General features: G+C 54.0%; 6 protein-coding genes across 6 annotated transcripts; 3 read left to right on the top strand and 3 right to left on the bottom strand.

The window, feature by feature from the left end:
* Positions 1 to 9: 9 nt before the first annotated feature.
* On the top strand, positions 10 to 5293 carry CLUP02_15976 (uncharacterized protein; the record flags this gene model as incomplete). The annotated part of the gene is made up of 22 exons (XM_049294900.1): positions 10 to 152; positions 209 to 348; positions 424 to 788; positions 831 to 1014; positions 1229 to 1497; positions 1557 to 1701; positions 1763 to 1892; positions 1951 to 2082; positions 2187 to 2381; positions 2437 to 2540; positions 2602 to 2770; positions 2828 to 3075; positions 3125 to 3227; positions 3287 to 3324; positions 3399 to 3470; positions 3515 to 3594; positions 3728 to 3871; positions 4081 to 4145; positions 4226 to 4272; positions 4388 to 4573; positions 4618 to 5033; positions 5114 to 5293. 22 exons carry the CDS (start codon positions 10 to 12, stop codon positions 5291 to 5293), a joined length of 3555 nt encoding a protein of 1184 aa, XP_049152047.1.
* Positions 5294 to 5369: 76 nt separating this feature from the next.
* CLUP02_15975 (uncharacterized protein) lies at positions 5370 to 6619 on the bottom strand (the record flags this gene model as incomplete). Its single annotated transcript, XM_049294899.1, has 4 exons — positions 5370 to 5650; positions 5757 to 5785; positions 6256 to 6324; positions 6414 to 6619. The coding sequence occupies 4 exons, from the start codon at positions 6617 to 6619 to the stop codon at positions 5370 to 5372; spliced, it is 585 nt and encodes a 194-aa protein (XP_049152046.1).
* A 1380-nt stretch (positions 6620 to 7999) lies between these two features.
* Positions 8000 to 8752, top strand: CLUP02_15974 (uncharacterized protein; the record flags this gene model as incomplete). The annotated part of the gene is made up of 4 exons (XM_049294898.1): positions 8000 to 8125; positions 8208 to 8272; positions 8483 to 8543; positions 8603 to 8752. The coding sequence occupies 4 exons, from the start codon at positions 8000 to 8002 to the stop codon at positions 8750 to 8752; spliced, it is 402 nt and encodes a 133-aa protein (XP_049152045.1).
* A 378-nt stretch (positions 8753 to 9130) lies between these two features.
* On the bottom strand, positions 9131 to 11920 carry CLUP02_15973 (OPT oligopeptide transporter; the record flags this gene model as incomplete). The annotated part of the gene is made up of 4 exons (XM_049294897.1): positions 9131 to 9220; positions 9284 to 9397; positions 9454 to 11757; positions 11834 to 11920. 4 exons carry the CDS (start codon positions 11918 to 11920, stop codon positions 9131 to 9133), a joined length of 2595 nt encoding a protein of 864 aa, XP_049152044.1.
* Positions 11921 to 12111: 191 nt separating this feature from the next.
* CLUP02_15972 (uncharacterized protein) lies at positions 12112 to 15025 on the top strand (the record flags this gene model as incomplete). Its single annotated transcript, XM_049294896.1, has 10 exons — positions 12112 to 12212; positions 12283 to 12477; positions 12583 to 12709; positions 12934 to 12959; positions 13094 to 13511; positions 13597 to 13657; positions 13730 to 13949; positions 14016 to 14352; positions 14528 to 14840; positions 14892 to 15025. 10 exons carry the CDS (start codon positions 12112 to 12114, stop codon positions 15023 to 15025), a joined length of 1932 nt encoding a protein of 643 aa, XP_049152043.1.
* Positions 15026 to 15100: 75 nt separating this feature from the next.
* On the bottom strand, positions 15101 to 16965 carry CLUP02_15971 (uncharacterized protein; the record flags this gene model as incomplete). The annotated part of the gene is made up of 7 exons (XM_049294895.1): positions 15101 to 15232; positions 15331 to 15598; positions 15664 to 15842; positions 15906 to 16064; positions 16279 to 16684; positions 16785 to 16845; positions 16908 to 16965. 7 exons carry the CDS (start codon positions 16963 to 16965, stop codon positions 15101 to 15103), a joined length of 1263 nt encoding a protein of 420 aa, XP_049152042.1.
* Between the last annotated feature and the right edge of the window lie 105 nt (positions 16966 to 17070).

Here is a 17070-nt window from a genome sequence, read left to right as displayed (position 1 = left end):
ACACCAATGATGTCCAACCAGGCTTCTTGCCAGGGTTGCAGCTGCTTTTACTACACTTCTCGGCGCGGCATTCACGGAAACTGGCTGTTCCCTAACTTCCCTTTCAAGAGCTTGGGTTGCCAAGAAGTCGACTGCGGCCAGACAACTGGCTGGTCCGAGAATGCATGTGGTGTGGGTGGACCAGGGGGGCTGATCTTGGCCGCCCCAGGTTTCCATCATCCTTGAAGAGCCCCGACGTCGTGCAGCCGACGGAGCCAACGACCGCGGCTGGCACAAAGTCTGACCTCGATGCCTCAACTTTAGCGTACTTGCTGCACTGGCAGCGCTACCGCATGATGGCTTGTGATAGTGCAAGTTACCCAATGCGACAGATACACGCACCGTCATCGCTTCTTTTCGAATGAAGAAATCCTGTCGAGCCAGTATTTGCGCAAGAGAAATGGAGGAGAGGTTCCAAGGGCATACGGTCTGCCAGTTCAGCACTGCGTTTCGTTTCGATCACAGATAGTTGGAACGGGGAGTTTTCTCTTCTGCAATCAACAGGGGAAGAGTACTACCTAACGCAGCAGGTGGAATCGGTCCCACCCCTGGTCGATAGCTCCTGGTGTTCCCATCCCTCCCTGCAGAACACGACAACTTCGCATCGTCGCCGGCGTAGGCCCTATCGCGCGGCTGTGTTGGTTGCGACAGTTGGTTATAATGTAATATGGTTGACTAGACATGATACGTCTGCGACAAAACCCCCATCCGGTAGAGGTCCTACCAGTTCCCCGGGTGAAGAGGCGCAGGTGACAATAGCCACTCCTCTTCGACAACAGGGTTGATGACAGAGTGTCGCCTTTGCGTCTGGTGATGTGCCGCTGCGTGTCGATGGAGATGCGGCGCTTTCGGAACCAACATCAACCGACCTTGACAAGTGGCAATGCGATAAGCTGTTTGATGGTGTTCTCGGCTCATCCCATAGGCCGGCACGTTTCGAACCAGCCATCAGTGCGCCGTCAGCTTTGCCTACTTGTCTGCCTACCTTACTTATGTGCTTACTTTTACCTACTCTTTGGTTCCTAGTCATCCAGTATGAACGGCAAAGGGGGGGGCAGAACTTCTAGTCTCTCGCGCGAGGAAGGTCGATGGTGGCAGCACCACATGTCTGCGACCCCCCCCCCCCTCACCCCTTCCGCCAATTCTAATAACCTGCTTGACTCTGAATATCGGTCATTTCGGTCTCTAGCCATTGGCGATTGCCAACGCCCTATCGTCCCCTGCGACCACCATTCTGCAATGGCTGCAGTAGGTCGCATCCTTTGGGCGGCGGGTGACAAGCGAATCCCAGCATCGCTGCATGGCCAGGCAGATCAAGTCCTTCTACTCGTCCTTCTAGCGTCCTTCCATCGGGTCCTCCCTCCAATAATGTCACTCACACGCTTCGCTGCATCTCGATTTGTTACTCTGAGGGGCATTGTGATTCTGGCTGAGACTCCCGCGAGTCGCACCCACAAAGTCAGCATATGAAGTCATTTGCTTCGTTATCTATACTTCCGGTATCAAACCGGTGGAAGTTCGAAACGGGATGCTTATCTACGCCGCAGGATTATGGATCCCACTGCCAACGCCAGAAGCACCACACATATGCGGATCCAGTTCGAGCATTGGGCTGCCGTACCCACCATGTATCCGTACCCTTGCTCGAGGAACCTAACTTGGGTCCAGTTTAATTGGGGTGAACTCGGGGAAACAGCCAGGAGCGTGTGCTGACCCAGGTGAGTCCGCGTGCGGTGTCGGTCAGGGGGAGAGGGGAGTGAGGGGGAGACTCGGGAGAGGGAATTCCCTGGGCCTGGGATGAAGCCGCAAGCGCGAATTTCCCACGCAATTGCAGGCAACCTAATCTTCCATTCGTACGGCCGCCATGAACGCGCTGAATGGACTGGGATTTGAACGACATGGAGCAATGAGTTCCCGTACACGACTCATTACATCCGCATCGCACATTGCTACATACAGCTCTTGTCAGAGTAGTCATCTTTCGAGCGAGCTCGCTGGGATTCATCTAGACTTCAACGTGGCCGCATCTCAAGAAACATCTTCGTCAGTTCGATGAACAAGTACCCTTTTTTCCCTCTTTTTCCTTGCGGTCGGTATGAAGTGAACAGCTCGTCCGAACAATCTCGCCGAACTATTTAGGCCTGCAGTATAGTCCGCGTCTGGTTGCAGCGCCAACGCGACCATAACATTCCCAGCCCCAGGAGGCAGGCAGTAAATGATGAGAAATTACCCACATTGGCGGCACGGCAGTCGCAGACGCCCCGTATTCAAGATTACTCCGTGTCAAGAGGCCTCGAAGCGGCAACTAGCTCCTTTCCATGCCTCCTTGGCTGCATCAGTCAGTATCTACCTTACGGATGCAAATTAGCGCTTCTTTTGCTATGCAAGCTCGCGAAGTTTATGGGCAGATTTGATGAGGCGGCGACGGTCCATCCCGACTGCGTACCTACTGCAGCCACACGGTAAGCGAACAGCCCTGAGCCTGGCGAACAAGGCCAAGAGTAAAGCGCGCTTGATGGCGTGACAAGGTAACAGTGGTAGGGATTTCGATTCCTCGGTTAGGGCCGAGAGGCGCTGCGCTACCAGAAACACACCATCAACGTCTTGTTGGCTTTGGAGTTGGCGGCAGATTGACTTTCTCAAAGACAAGCTGTATTCGTACCTACGTGATGCGTGGTGAAGCCATCCACGCCGACGCCGTGTCATGGCCCACGCTTTCTTTCGACAGCAGGTGTGGAGGAAGTGGGCAGTGTCCGGACCATGAATCCAATCCATGGTGATGGATTAGCATCCCCTGGGGAAGCCAAGTGAGGTGCCCATTCGCGCGCGAGAAGAATTTTGTACGTAATGGCGTGCGTTTGACGTTGGCCTCTGCTCTCGCTTCTTATCTCTCCATACTCCAGTTTAATTGTAGCACTACGGACATGTGGGTGGGACGAGAGACGAGACGAGGGTCTCCTGCATTCGGACTGACCGAAGATCGCAACGAATGGATTCAAGGACCCGCTTCGAATTGGGGGACTCTTCCCCTGGGTGGTGGGACAATCTCACATGGCTACGGGGTTTGGCTGATATCGGAAATCAGCGTCGACGACTGTCAGCAGAGCAGCCGCGCCCTTCATCCGTGCTGGTTCCTATCATGAACTGATCGACATCCGACGAGAACGAACGACTCGGAGTTGTCGCGAGTAAAACCTCGAAGACTCGCATTCGGGGGTAGAGTCCACGACAAACGATGTCCGTGCAGCAATTACCTTATTTCGATTGATTATCTAATTATTGGTGGTCCGTTGGAAACATCATGTCCAGCAGACTTCGTTTGATGCGTCGTTGATGTTGCTGTTGCCGCACACCAATAGTAGCATCACCAGCTGAAAAACAGGCGTTGAGAAGCGACGGCTTCGGACATTTTACTCATGCGCCAAGATCACGTCAGACTCGATCGCCTAGTCTCTTCCATACTACGTAATCGAAGCTGAAGGCGAGGCGACCGTGGTCCTGGACACTGAAGCCCTGGCTATCTACCCGTTCGTCTGCGGCCTGCGGTCTTTGAGAGTGCGATGACGAAGAAGGAATGCCGCTGCCAGCCCAGGCTTCCCCCCCAGAGGCTTGCGCCGTTTGATTGATCGCCGTGGCATGGCCAAGGGCTGCTGCAGACTGATAAGGCACACGCACACAAACACTCTAGGCTTGGAGGAGGAAAGGTTTCCGGTTGGCAAGCTCATCTTCCAGGGCTGAACGCCCGCAGCGCAGCGTAAAGGGCGGCGGGAAGGGAGGACGGCTTGGCCGACGATGCGCTTTCCTGGCCTTGCCTTGCCTCCCGGTCGATTCGGTAGCATAGCGGCGGCTTCTTATCTCTTGATGCTCACTCGCGCCGAGCGGATGACTACTTTAGATAGGCAGTAGAAGCCAGGCCTCCCCTCCCCCTTCAACCCCCCCGGCGGACAAGTTGTCTAGCATGATTTCCGAAGCCCTATGAGGCTGCAGGGCGCAGAAAGACGTTGGCTATCGACTATTCACATTTGGCCTAGTCTTGGCTAGGATATTTTCGATGCTTTCCGTGAGGGGAGCCCAAAAGTCGAGCTTCATCCGGTCACCGAGATGAGGTAGCCGGGTGATGGGTGTACCTACCTCAAATCCGGCCGGCCTTGAGGTGTGGGAATTCCCTCTGAGACAAGCACCAAAGAATCTACGTCTGCGTCAATGGATCGGCGACCTATGAGGGCAAGGCACGTTGAGATGAAGTCGCGTCAGGATTGTAGGTATCTATCGGAAAACGTTAGTCGGCATCGGATGCAAGCGAGATGGATTTGATTTGCGTCACCCATTTCATTCAGCCGCCAATGAGCACCAACACCAACGGGCCCGGCGTCGAAGGCTGATTCTCTCGCCGTGCCGCTCTTTTGCAGCAAGCCACGTTTGAAGAGCGCGGTCGCGGTCGCAGTCGCAGTCGCACTTTATCCCAGACAACAGACCGACAGACAGACAGACAGACAGACTGCCGATGTGGATGATATGAAAGAAGTGAGAAGACGTTGCTTTTCGCGGCAACGGCATGAACTCGGAATTGACAAACAGAAATTGACGCATACTTCGTTTATTTTACCCCGGAAACCACTTTCCCCGCGAATCCACGGCTTGGAAGTTTGGTAACTCCAGCAAAGAAACTCCATCCATTACTTGATCAAAACCACTTTTGCCGACATCTCATTACGTACGGACTTGAAGAGTCGAACCCGGGACATCTCCACATCGGCATCCCATCTCGCTGCCCGTCTCCAGTTTCCCACGTTCCCGTCTCCAAAGGTTCCAGACTTCCAGACTTTCCAGCGAAAGGAAAAAAGGAACCCGCCAGCCCGCACGGCGGCGCATTGCGCACGCACTTCACGCACGCGAGCGCTGGAGCAGAGAGAGAGCCGAGCTCCGTTTCCCCGCGATTTCCACACCAAAATGGTCAGGTCGTGACACATCCGAAGCTGGCCGCGAACGAATCAGTCTCCGGGCAATCGGACAGACGAATACCTACGTACTAAGGTACAAATCTAAAACAATTACGATTGACTTATCTGTACAGAATTATGGATCCATCAGAGACATTTACGACAAATCGCCCGGATTGAGGACCCGCGTGACGTTCAGCGACAGACGATCCCTCACGCATGGGGACGATGACGAGGAGCAGCACTTTCGAGTCTATTGTCCCAGTCTACTCTCGAGTGCATCAACTCGCCTCCGCCGTGTGAGCCGTCTCTGACCGGCTCCGCCTCCGCACCCGCGAAGCTCGCCCCTACCGCTAATCGACCTTACCCCGCCTTTCTTCCTCTAGTAACCTAGTGTCCGTCGATCAGTTCGGCGAGGAGCGATAAAGAAGCGCTGAGCGCACGCAGTCGTTTCGAAGGCGACGAGGACGAGGAGTGTGGAGGTGGTCGTGGAGGGGGTGGAAGCTCATGCCGCGGCTCGGGGTGCAGGAGACCAACGGCGCTGGCGGCCACGGCGATGCGGGGGTATGCGAAGACACTGCTGATGAATGTTGGAGGCGACGACGAGGATAGGTTGGCGGCGCTGAGGGATGCTCTTGATTGTTGTGGAATTGAGAGCGGCGGGTGTCTATCTTCTTTTCCATTAGGAGAGGATGCTGCTTTCTCGGGTGCCGGTAGTCCGATACAAATGGGTACTGCTTGTCGAGTGACGGCGCGTGTAGTTTAAGTGGTACGAACGGGAAGCCGCATCTTTGGTGTCCTCGATCCTAACGTTGCTTTTTCACAGGCGAGTTTGTGGTCGAAGGCTGGCTACCTCGTAGACCTGCGGGTTGTCCTTCCCCGTGGGTGCACCGCGACGATGGGCGCAATTTGTTGACTTCTGTGGGTGATGTGATACTGGGCGCGTTGATGCATCACACAGAGACGGCGATGTCTTTATAACCTCGAATATTACTAGACCATCTACCTGAATAAACATGGTGTCTAGACTAATCTTTTCAACTCAATCTCGCGACTGCTTTACTTAACGCATTCGTCTCTTGCATGAGCTGAAATGCGGCGATGCTCACATCCTGGTGTTTGTATAGCTGCCGCCATCGAAGGGCATTTCTACGTGACTTCCACCCACGTGAAGGGAAACCTTCAGGAATGAAACCTCCAGTCTACTCCATTGGCTTTTTCTGGCAACGCTCAAATGCCCAGTGTGAAGTGGCTTGCCTCTTCTGCATAGCCCTACCCGCGCTGCGCAGGCAGGGTGAAGGCGATCATGCGATCCAGGAGCAGCACAGGTTCCTTTTCCTCTCGTCTACAATGGCATCTATTATGATGAAATGCCAATGGGTATGAGTAGCGTACAGAGGCGCCGATGCCTTGGATACTGACACTCTGTCCTACAGTTGATCCCGTGGTAGCAGCTCATCTCGCTTCAAAATCGTGGTATCCCGCGCGAGCTGGCATTGCGGAACAACGCTGGCGACAGACAGTGGCTCTTGGACCGATCCAAGACAATATCCTTGCTCTTGATGGTCGGAGAGTGGACGTGCTGAACCCCTTCTGCCTTTGCTGTTGTCGGTGGCCGGCTCGGTCGCCGTGAGCTTCATCTGGTTTCCGGGCTTGATGAATTGACCTCTGGGGTAAAGTCGTCCTGCCATCAACAGTGTCGCTGGGTGGTTATGGCATTTTGCTTCGGTTAAAGGGTGAACGTGCCGTAAAACGATAGGTAAGCGGATGACTGATGCTGTGTGTGGTGTAGAAGGTTGAGAGGGACGACTAAGTCGGCGAAAGGGTGGTCACGAGCTTGGATATATACCTGCGTGACGGCATGATCACAGGTGAGGTCTCGAGAGGTTTTCTATCTACTTTTTCTTGAATTGGATGTTCATCATTTTTATGCCATTGGGTTCATGCCAGATCAAGGCCTGACGGGGTTCGGTTCTCAGTGGGTATCTGATGGCCGACGAATGCTCTGATCAAGACATATCCCTGGATTGAAGGAAGAAAGTCTGGAGACTCCAGCAAAATCTGGGAAGATTGAGAGCTGCCTCCGTGACTCTGGTGGGACTGAACTGGCTGCCTTACTGTGAGGAAAGGGCGATGCCTCCTCCGCCGCTGCCTCACTCAAAACCTAGGTATGGGTGTCCCAGGCTGTCCTGGCATGGGATCTCAATACTCACGAGACCATGATATCATGGATAATCAATAGGTCTTGCAATTTACCGTATGCCTTGTATTGTGGAGAGGGGCTATTGGACTTGCGACGGGCATATAAGAAGGACGGCCTTGAAACCGGCCTTCACCTCTGATGGCCAAACTTCCATGATGTTCCTCTTTAACTCTCACCAGTAGACGCCCCTGAAGTAAACGACTTAGCTCCGAACGTTTATGCTTGGCATATCTCCATGACTGCAGCGTGTCTATTCCATAACGTGGCCTCGTTGATCGTTGCTCGGCTCGGGCGATTTCGACCGTTGCTTACTTGTAAAACAAAGTACCGCCAAGGCAAACTATTGCCCTTCTATAAGATAAAACGATATTATGTATGCTCCACGAAGCCTTGGCGTCCTGGAATCAAGCGTTATCGACCTGCTCGGGCGGCCCAGTTGTGCTCGCCGTGGAGTCTGCCTGATGATAAGCCCCGTCCACCTCGTCGAACCGGAGCAAATCCGACTATCAAGACTGTTAAAACGGGCATCAAAGACACACACATGGACTCAAACAGCTCATAAGTCGCAAGGGCAATGCTGACGGCTCGGTAGTCGCCCGGTGAGGCAGTCAGCAGCCGAGACGCCCAATGTAAGCCGGGCCAACGTTGGTCCTAGAATATCGTCAGTGTACGCCTTGATTGGTTTAGCTTGTGACTTTGTTAAATTGCTGGATTGGTCCATGTTGAAGAGGCTTACTCCTTTAAACGGACGTTCCCGTTGTCATGTTTGACTATTTGGGTTGATATCTGCTGCCGGTATTACTTGCACGTTCATCTCATGCTTGGTGTTAACTTGAAGAAAGCATCGACGGCTTCAATGAATCTCCAAAGCCCCCACAATGCGTTCAACAAACACCCTTCGATAGATATTAGGCCCAACTCGATGGCACCAGGCCCGCTCAAAGTCGATGATGGGGAAGACGAGGCATGAAGAGAAAGCCGTGGTGTCTCCTAAGGCCTGTTAGGCATGGACAGCCAAATCACAGAGACGGAGCCGGAGCTTTCCTTGCGTCACGCATCTGGTTGACTTCGTCGTCGTCATCCCACGGAGGTTAGTATAGTGTCTCGTTTTTTCTTCCTTTGCACGCAGCGAGTCGTCGAGAGTATGCGTGCTTGTGCTTCAATCAAATCTATTGCCGAATAACGTAAGGCTGACACAATTTAGGGTGACGACAACTTCTTGACACACCTGGAGCTTTAATTTCGTGTCTTAATTATCTTGGGAGTCATGTCGCCAACATCTCCAGATCCAACATTTCAGTAACCTGTCTTCAAAGTCAGCAAAGTCTCAGAGATCAGTACCGAGCCTGATCAGCGAGTTCGTGGATTGATCGTGGACATCGTCTAAGCGACCCAATGAGGCACCCTTTTCCCAGCATAGCCACGCCGGCCCGGCACCGAGCGACTGCCGACCCCGCGGCATCGGCGTTGGCAAATCTCGTTATATACGGCCCAGGAGATACGTGAGCTCAAGGGGGATAGAGATGTCCACGACAAGCATGAACCATTGGGGTTCGAACGCATAAAATGAGGCGAGTGCCTCCCGAGAACAATCACTGGCAAGTGTTACTAGATCGACATGTTGAAATGATAAGAATGCTGGGATAGAACGACCGAATAGCCCTCAACTTCGATACGCATAACACGGCATCAAAGAACATTGGGCAAAGACTAGACTGAGCTTGCTCAATGGGGGTATAACATTCTTCCACTAAGTCATAAATGAATGGTTGGGTATTTCTTCATCCTTCAAATCGTTACATCCGCTGATTATAACACCGCTTCTAGGTACGTGTCCACGATGTCTCTAGTCTCCATGCTCTTTTCATCACATCATACATGCGCTGAAATTCGAAATAAAAAGCCACAAGCACAACTTGGTTGTGCAATATGAAAAGAGGTTCCACGTCTAGTGGAAGTCTCCAATGCGGGGACCGAAGTACTCGCCCTTTGCAAGAGTAAGCAGACGGCAAGCCTTGCCTTCGCAACCCTGGCTGACCTGTGAAGATGGTGATGTTAGTAGTGTTCCTTGAGATCAACTTGGGAGCCGGAAAAAACTTACGACTGAGTTGCCCCACCAGTCGATCTCGATCTCCTGCCATTGAAGGCCGAAGAACATGATGATGGAGGAAACGGCGATACCGCAAGAGAAGGCGGCGGAGAGAACGAAGTTGTACTGAAAGTAAGTGTTGGCGTCAAAATGCGACTACCGGTGGCAGTGAAGTAACTGACCTTGGACCACAGACCCAAGAAGCGGCCCTTGAGGTAGACCCAGGAGAAGTAGGCAATGGGGACGGAGGGCCAGACGAAGGACATGTTGTAGGGGGCCCAGACGAGACCTCCGTACATGATGGCGACGGGATGAATCTGGCGAACCCACTTCCACTTGGGGAAGAACTTGTTCAAGCTCCAGAAGAAGAGCACGATGGCGACACCGAGGGGAAAGCCGAGGAGGGTGGCAGTGTACTGGCCGCCAGCACCCCAAATCTTCTTGGGACCAACGGTGCCCCAAAGGACAGAGGCGGTGAAGAAGGTGTTGATACCGGGGCAGGTCATCTTGAACTTGGCGTCCTCGGTGCAGATACCCGGGATGCTGAACATCTGGAACTTCAGAACGCCGAGACAGACGAGAGTGGACACGAAAGTCGCAATGATCTGAGCCCAGAAGGTGTGGCGAGGGGGAATCTTGACGTAGTGTGCGAGCTTCAAGTCGTTGGAGAACCAGACGGCGTGAGCGCAGGTAACGTAGCCGAAGGACTTGAAGTAGTTCATGGCCAGGGCGTTACCCTCAACCCAGGAACCACCGATGAACTCGGCAAGCACGTTCAGGGTGACCTCGATACCCGTCATGGCCTTGATGATACCGACCGGCACGACGAAAATCATGCAGAGGATGATACCATAGAAGACGACACCGACGGTGGTGTACGTGGGCCAACCAGCGATACCGCCACAGCCCAACGCAATGGCAATGACGAGGACAGTGAGGTAGTGCCATTCAGGGACCTCGGGGTATGCCTTCATCAGACGGCTGTGGACATCGAGGACCTGGTCCTTCTCAATGTCGCTGTTCTTCCTGAAGCTACCGATGAGAGCCTTGAAGCCAAGGGCAATCTCGTGACGGTGGTAGAGAGCGGCGTAGGTGATGGTGGCGGTGTAGATGGCGAAGAAGAACATGTAGATCATGACATTGGCAGCACCCAAGAAGGGGGGAGAGTAGGCCTCGTACGCCTCCTTGTCGAACAGACCGTGCTCGTTGACGGCGCGGGAGACGTTGTACAGAGCGCCAAAGTGGTCGTAGACCTTGTTGGAGTTGATGGGCAGGTATCCAGTGTTGTAGGTGTTTGTGTACCAAACAGCCAAGACGACGAACATGGAGATGAAGGTGCCGAGGAACTTGTTGAAGGTGGAGAAGAAGGGGACCATGAGAGGGTCGGTGTTGTCGTACAACAGGATGTTCCAGTCAAAAGTAGGGAAGGGGTTGAGACCAAGACCACTGTTGAAGCCAGTGATTGTCGCGAGGTTGCGGTTCTTGGGGGCGATCCAGGTCATCCAGCTGAAGGTGGACAGAGCCGTGAACAGGTAGTTGGGGAACCAGAACCAGACGAACATGGCGGCAAAGGTGATGTAGAAGAACTTTTGTCTGCTCCAGCGCCAGATGCTGTTGAAGGGGCCATCGACGACGGAGTTCTTGTCGGTGTGGAACGCAGAGTTCAGCGCAATGGTCACCAAGGATGCCGGCCACACGCAGTACGAAGGGTAGACGAGGAATCTTCTGCAGAGACCCGCAAGACCGTATCCGATGAAGTTGGTCGACAAGGAGATGAGAAGCTGGTACCCAAAGTTGGCAGCATAGGATTGGTTAAAGTACTGTGAAAGCACTTGGGTCCAAATGATGTAGTTGGTGTAGGGGATGTTGTAGGCGACGTTGGCCATGATGGTGATGAGCATGTGCTCCTTGCGGTTGAATGGGCCGGGGTTCAGCGAGTAACGGTGGCCGGCGACGGTGAAACCAACATCAGGCAGGGACTTCTCCCACAGCTTACCCAGGGGGTAGGCGAGCAACTGAGCAACGTTGGCCAGAATGGTGATGGATGGGTAGCGGACGGAGAAGAGCTGATTTACGAAGGCGAGCAGAGCAGAGAAGACGAGACCGATAACCCAGGCGCGGAGTGTCGAACTGGGCATGGTGGGGTCGTCGTGGTTGTCGACGACGGCGCGGACCTCGGCGTATGGCGAGTTACCGGTGATGAGGGCGGCCTCGAGCTTCATCTCCTGAATGAGAGTCTCATGCTTCTCAGGGTTCTCAAAGACATCGTCGTTGCTGAGGAAAGCCTCGATCTTCTCGATAATGGCGAGAGGGAAGTTGGGGTCCTTCTCGTGGATCTTGTGGACGTTGAACATCATCTCGCGGACCTCGTCGAGGGACATCTGCGAGGCGAGCTCCTTGGCCTCGAGCAAATCGTCTTCGGTAACGTTGAAGTCGTGCTCAACGTGTTCGTTATAGTCGGCCCCATCGGGGTGGGCATCGACGATCTGGGGGGGAAGCATCAGCATACGGTTCATCAAAGGAGAGGTAACGTGATGCTCGTCGACATCCCGACCAACTTACAGGAGCAGCCTTTTCGGTCGAGACCTTCTCGTTCGAGACCACACCGCCCTGGTGGACGGGGGCGCGTTCTTCACGAATGTCGGACATTTTGTTGCACTGGGTCAGGATTCTTCACCTGGGGAAGGTTGTAGAAGCTTGATTCGGTGGACCCGTGGACGCTTGGGCTGGGAAGTTGCCAGTGACCGAGAAAGAGACGAGAGGCGGAAGGAGGGAACCGAGGACATGTCAACCTTTTAATATCCAAGAGCCACGAGGCGGCCATCCTTGTCACACGCCGGATGCTTATCGACGGTGGAGCCAAGGGTTCCCAACGGCCTGGCAACGAACGGACACGACGGTGGTCCCAGTTTCGCCACGAGACGATCCCCGAGGATTACAGGTAACAGCAGAGATCCCTATGCGCCTGGTATAGATGGGAAGCCGAGATGGCACTGGGCCAGTCGAACCAGTGAGCTTCCCCTTTCTGGAATCCGAGTCGAGGTGGCAGGGATGATCATATTCAGGGCTGGAACTCCAGCCCGTCACCCTCCCTCCTCTGCTTGTGCGTCCGGAGACCCCAGTGCAACGCTTGTGACAGGGAGGTCTACCTTCTGCATTGCGACAAGACCGATATCAAAGGTTCTGGGACGCGGTAGGAGGGATCGGTCTGCATTCGCACTAGAACCGCTTTGGGCGCAATCTACCGGGGGGCGGCTGCAATGAAAGAATAGGATGAGATGAGAGGTTGTGAGACGATGATATGGAGGAAGTGAGAGGGTGGTGAAAAAGACCAACAAGAGGGAATCACAGCGTCTATCCCAGTACATGCAGAGACACAAACTTCCTTCGAAGGAGGACGGCTATCCCGCACCCAGACTAGGCCTACTTGAGCAAATGGTGGGCTGCGCTTGACTATACTGCCAAAGGGTAGTTACGTTTTGGGCTATAGGTGCGCGCCTTCCCATAGTTGGCATTGTAGAAGAGGGTAAAGTGGAAGGTATAGTAGGAGGTAGTGGAAGGTGCAGTACGGAGTAGAGGAAGCTACCTACGCCTTCCTCTCCTCTAGAAACTGCAGGAATAATAGAGATACCGGGTCGAATGTGGCTGCTGCGGCGGTGTAGTCACGTGATGCCCAATACTTGCTTGAGTAGGCCTAGTCTGGGTGCGGGATAGCCATCCTTCTTTCGAACGAACCATATGCCTGAGATGTCGTTCTAACATGCCGGTTCAGTTCGTCCTTTTTTTCTGCCTTCTTCTCCCTTGGTGTCCTTCAGACTCCAGTTTCCTAGTCCTGGGCCGATGGGCGGAAAGGAAAACCCCACCTCCTCCCACTCCCTCCCACTCCTCCTCCCGGCCACCTACCGGGGTCCAGTTGCATTCGGCACCCACTGACCCAGGAACCCACAAAGTGGATGGGCCTTCAGAGATGAGGGATCCTGGTGCGCCTGGCGACGAGGAGATCATGCCCACCAGCTGCTGGACTTTCCCGTCGACCAGGCAGGGCCGCCAACACGCAGGAAACCGCCTGTTTAGGAGATCAAGTGCGCTTCCGCTGGTGATGCCAAGCAGTTGGGCCCTCGAGTGGCTTGATCCAGTATGGCAGGTCCAAGATACCAATAGCGGGGAGACCTCTTTTGGGGACTTTTTTGAACGTCAGCGAATGCGGCTGCAGTCCTCGCGAGATTTGGTTCTGCCAATGGTACCTTGGACGTTGGGCCATTCACGAATCCGCCCCCCGTCGTAATCGCGATGGCTTCGTCGTGGTGCGACACACCAGCCAACAGAAGAAGGAGCAGCCCGTCTCTCACACGCTTTGGTCGATCGAATCTCTGATGAATAGAGTTGGTACGCATTTACTCCGTACGCCGTGTAGAGACATTTGATCCACGCTGGCCCCCCATCAATGTCCAATCTCAGGCTCTGAGCAGGCAATATGGCAGTGGCGGGGATGCTGGTGGCATGGCGAGTTTCCGACTCCGTATACGACTACCAATCCGGGGATCCCTCTCGGCATTGGCCGTGCACTGTCGCGTGTGAAAGTGCTGGCCTTTCACTGTGCTCCCGCCAAGAAGCATATTTGGTGGGACTGGCATGTGGGAGGGAGCCGCTCCGGAAGAATAAGGACAAGAAACTCTGTGTGGTGGTCCAAATGAGACCACGATAAGACGTGAGGGCCGGGATGGAGAGGCATCCCATCCACCAGCCTGGCTTTCCATTGTGATGGCATCGATCAATCGATCATGTCGCTGTGGAGTATCAAGACCTACACAACCGTACCCGTACCATTGCTTGGATTCCTACGAATGGGCTCTCGGTCGTTGCAGCTTATCACTGGTTACATTGCTGCGCCGCTTCGCTTCCCTCAGCTGGTACCTTACTACGTAGGCACGACAATGCAAAAGCAAAAGCACCTCACCAACGCACGAAGAGACGAGCTAGTCGGAAGCCACGACGTTACACTACAACTATTCCAGCGGTGTTTGCCGCAGCCAGGCGAGGGCGGGAGGCACCGTCAAAACGGCGTCGAAGAAGCACGGAAGGTTGGTGGAAAACGGTTAATTCGTCCTCTAGCTGGATGGTGTGGATGGCTGATTGTTGACGTTGGAGGGAACGGCCACTCGACCTATTAGCCCCCGCCTCGGCCCTTTTTGCTACTTCTCCCTTTACCCATTGACGCGCTAGTCGACGGCAAAGACGACTCGGGGCCCTTGGTAGCTCGCGGCGATGACTCAAAAAGGATATGATCTAAGGACCCTGGACGTGGCGTCCCTCTCCCAAGAACCCCCAAGACCCCTCAAGCTTTGCCCAAGCCCGCTGCCCAAGACTTTCACGACATCCCCCCAGGTCTCCCAAGAGCGTCCAAGACGTCCAAGACCTGCCATCAAGAAGGACAAGAAAATCAAGAGATCTTGCCCGAAAGCTTGTCACTATCCGGGGAAATGCACACCATCTCTGCAGCCTGAAAGAGAGGCGCTGAAGCTACCAGAGCCTCACGCCCATCCAACACCAGAGTTGACTCTTGAGTCTCGTGAGTGAGACAGAGGGTATTGGTATTGTTCCTCCCCATCCAACAATGCAGCCCTGCTCCGTTACGGAGACCAACCCCTGTCTGTCTGTCCCTTCCCCCTCTCTCTCCCCCAGCCCATCTCTCCAACTCTTATCAGCCAGATGGACGGGGGATTTGCAACCGAATTGACCACTCAAGAGCCGTGAACAAAGAGGAGTCGTATCATCCGACCAGCCACAAGGTGGCAAGTTGATTAATCTGTGTAATCTGTGTTCAGAACTTCAGCTAGGTGTGCGGGGGCGGAGGGACGCAGAACACTGCTTCTGGAGGAACTTTTTGACGGCCATCATCCATGCTCGAACCAGACTGGCGCCAAACATCGGCAGCTTATTAGATGGATCAAGCAACGCGTCCTATCAGTCATCCCTGTCAGTCTTCTGCCGTACAATTGGCTAGCCACTCCGTGCGATTTGGGCCAGATTGCTGTCGATTTTGTGGTCTATATCCGTACCTTTTCACTATACCACCTAACCAGCATTCGACATGCGCTCACGGATTTTTCTTTGCGCTTATTCTTCCCAGATCGCTCGCCGATAATGGGCACTTCACTTCTCGATTTCAAACGGACATCAGACTTGCATCGGATACGATACACACAACATAGATGTTCGCCGGTAGGATTGCCGGCGCGCGGAACTCCCTGCGGAACATGATGCTTTCGCGCCAGCTTACGAGCCGATGATAAGCCCTCGAAATCACAGCCGGCCGCGGCGTTTGCCCTGTGACATTGAAGTCTTGGCTTACAGGGACTAGCCACCCGCCATTTTCAAGACCGTCCACGCACAACAGGCCAACAGCTTTTCCGTACGGTGTCTTGTCGTTCGCGCAAGAGCACACTCCCGACCGGCACTGGTCTTCTTTCGGCAGGTCAAAAACCGACGCTGCGATTGGGTACACAACGCGTTGCGAGCTTGATGTTGCATCAGGGATGCTGGCCAACTCGACATGGTGTAATTCCCTCCACTGTTATCGCAATAGGCGCGTGATCTCTTATCATTCATTATGTGCTCGAAACACAGCAGGCACTTTGTTAGGCGTGCCAAGAGACGTCAGGAACGTTTGTGCGGCGCGACTCCGCGCTGGGCCATCGCAAGCCATGTCCTGGATTCCATTTCTTGCTCTTCGGGCGGCGTGGCGGCAGATGTGGCAGCCCGTGAATAAGTCAGGAACTACGCGAATAGCTTGCTTCCTCATGGTCGAAATCGTCAGTCATGCGCCAGGGCGACTGTTAAGAAGCTTCCGTATTCAATGTGAGTTCGAAATGGTCTCTTGGCGCAAACTAACCCAATGACTCGCCTTTAACCAATGATCTAGACGGCTGTTTCCAATAACGATTACCGTCACGAAACGATGATTGAAGGTTCTTTTAAACTTTCCCTTGATAAATTACATTTTTTACGTTCGTCAGAACTCTCATGTTGTAGACGCTGGAACGAAACTTCTTCCAAGAACCACGATGCGTAAACCACTGCAGAAACCTCGGTTCGCGGCAACTTGGCTTTCTCCTTGGCGATGCCAATGCTTCGTATGGGCGCATCTTGCCGTCTTGGAAAAGTCTTGGGAGATACTCCGCTGGGCGAGCTGAGGAATCGCCGCAGATGTTTTGCGCCTGGAGTCGACAGATGTCCATCGCGCGGAATCGCCAGGGTCGTTTGGCTCTAGGGTCATCCGCAGCGATCCCCTGGCTCGGGTCCTTCTTAGTTTGCGGAGTGCCAGTGAGGTCTGTTGGAACTTGGACGCTTTCTATGTACAAATAATGCGGCGTCTTGGCAGCGGGCGCAGGTCCAGAAGTGGTCATCATACCGCTTCATCGCTCAGCTACGTACAAGTCAAGGGGGGCACGAAGAGAGGGCTGGAACCACACGCCGGTGACGTTCGGCTGCAATATCACTTCCTTCTCAGGACATAGAGAAACCCCGAGTTAACGCATCCGACAGCTCGGCGATGGCACTCAACCGGTGATACCCTATCGCGAGCCATCCAAAAGGTAAGATCGCCAAGACTTGAGGATCGTTTGCTAGTTCTCACGGGTCGCTATGCCATTGTTCTCCTGAGTGTTGTAATGCAAAGGTGGAAGCTCACTCATCGTTGGAGGGGCCGAGCCTAGCCCCCTTCAGTTGGGATAGCAATACAACGTACCATCTCAACTAAGAAGGCGCCTTGCCACACCGACCGTACATAAGTGGTGAGG

This window comes from Colletotrichum lupini, chromosome 9, assembly GCF_023278565.1.
Source record: "Colletotrichum lupini chromosome 9, complete sequence".
Taxonomy (NCBI): domain Eukaryota; kingdom Fungi; phylum Ascomycota; class Sordariomycetes; order Glomerellales; family Glomerellaceae; genus Colletotrichum; species Colletotrichum lupini.
Note: the sequence above shows the minus strand (reverse complement) of the source record. Positions and strands in the feature narration are given on the sequence as shown.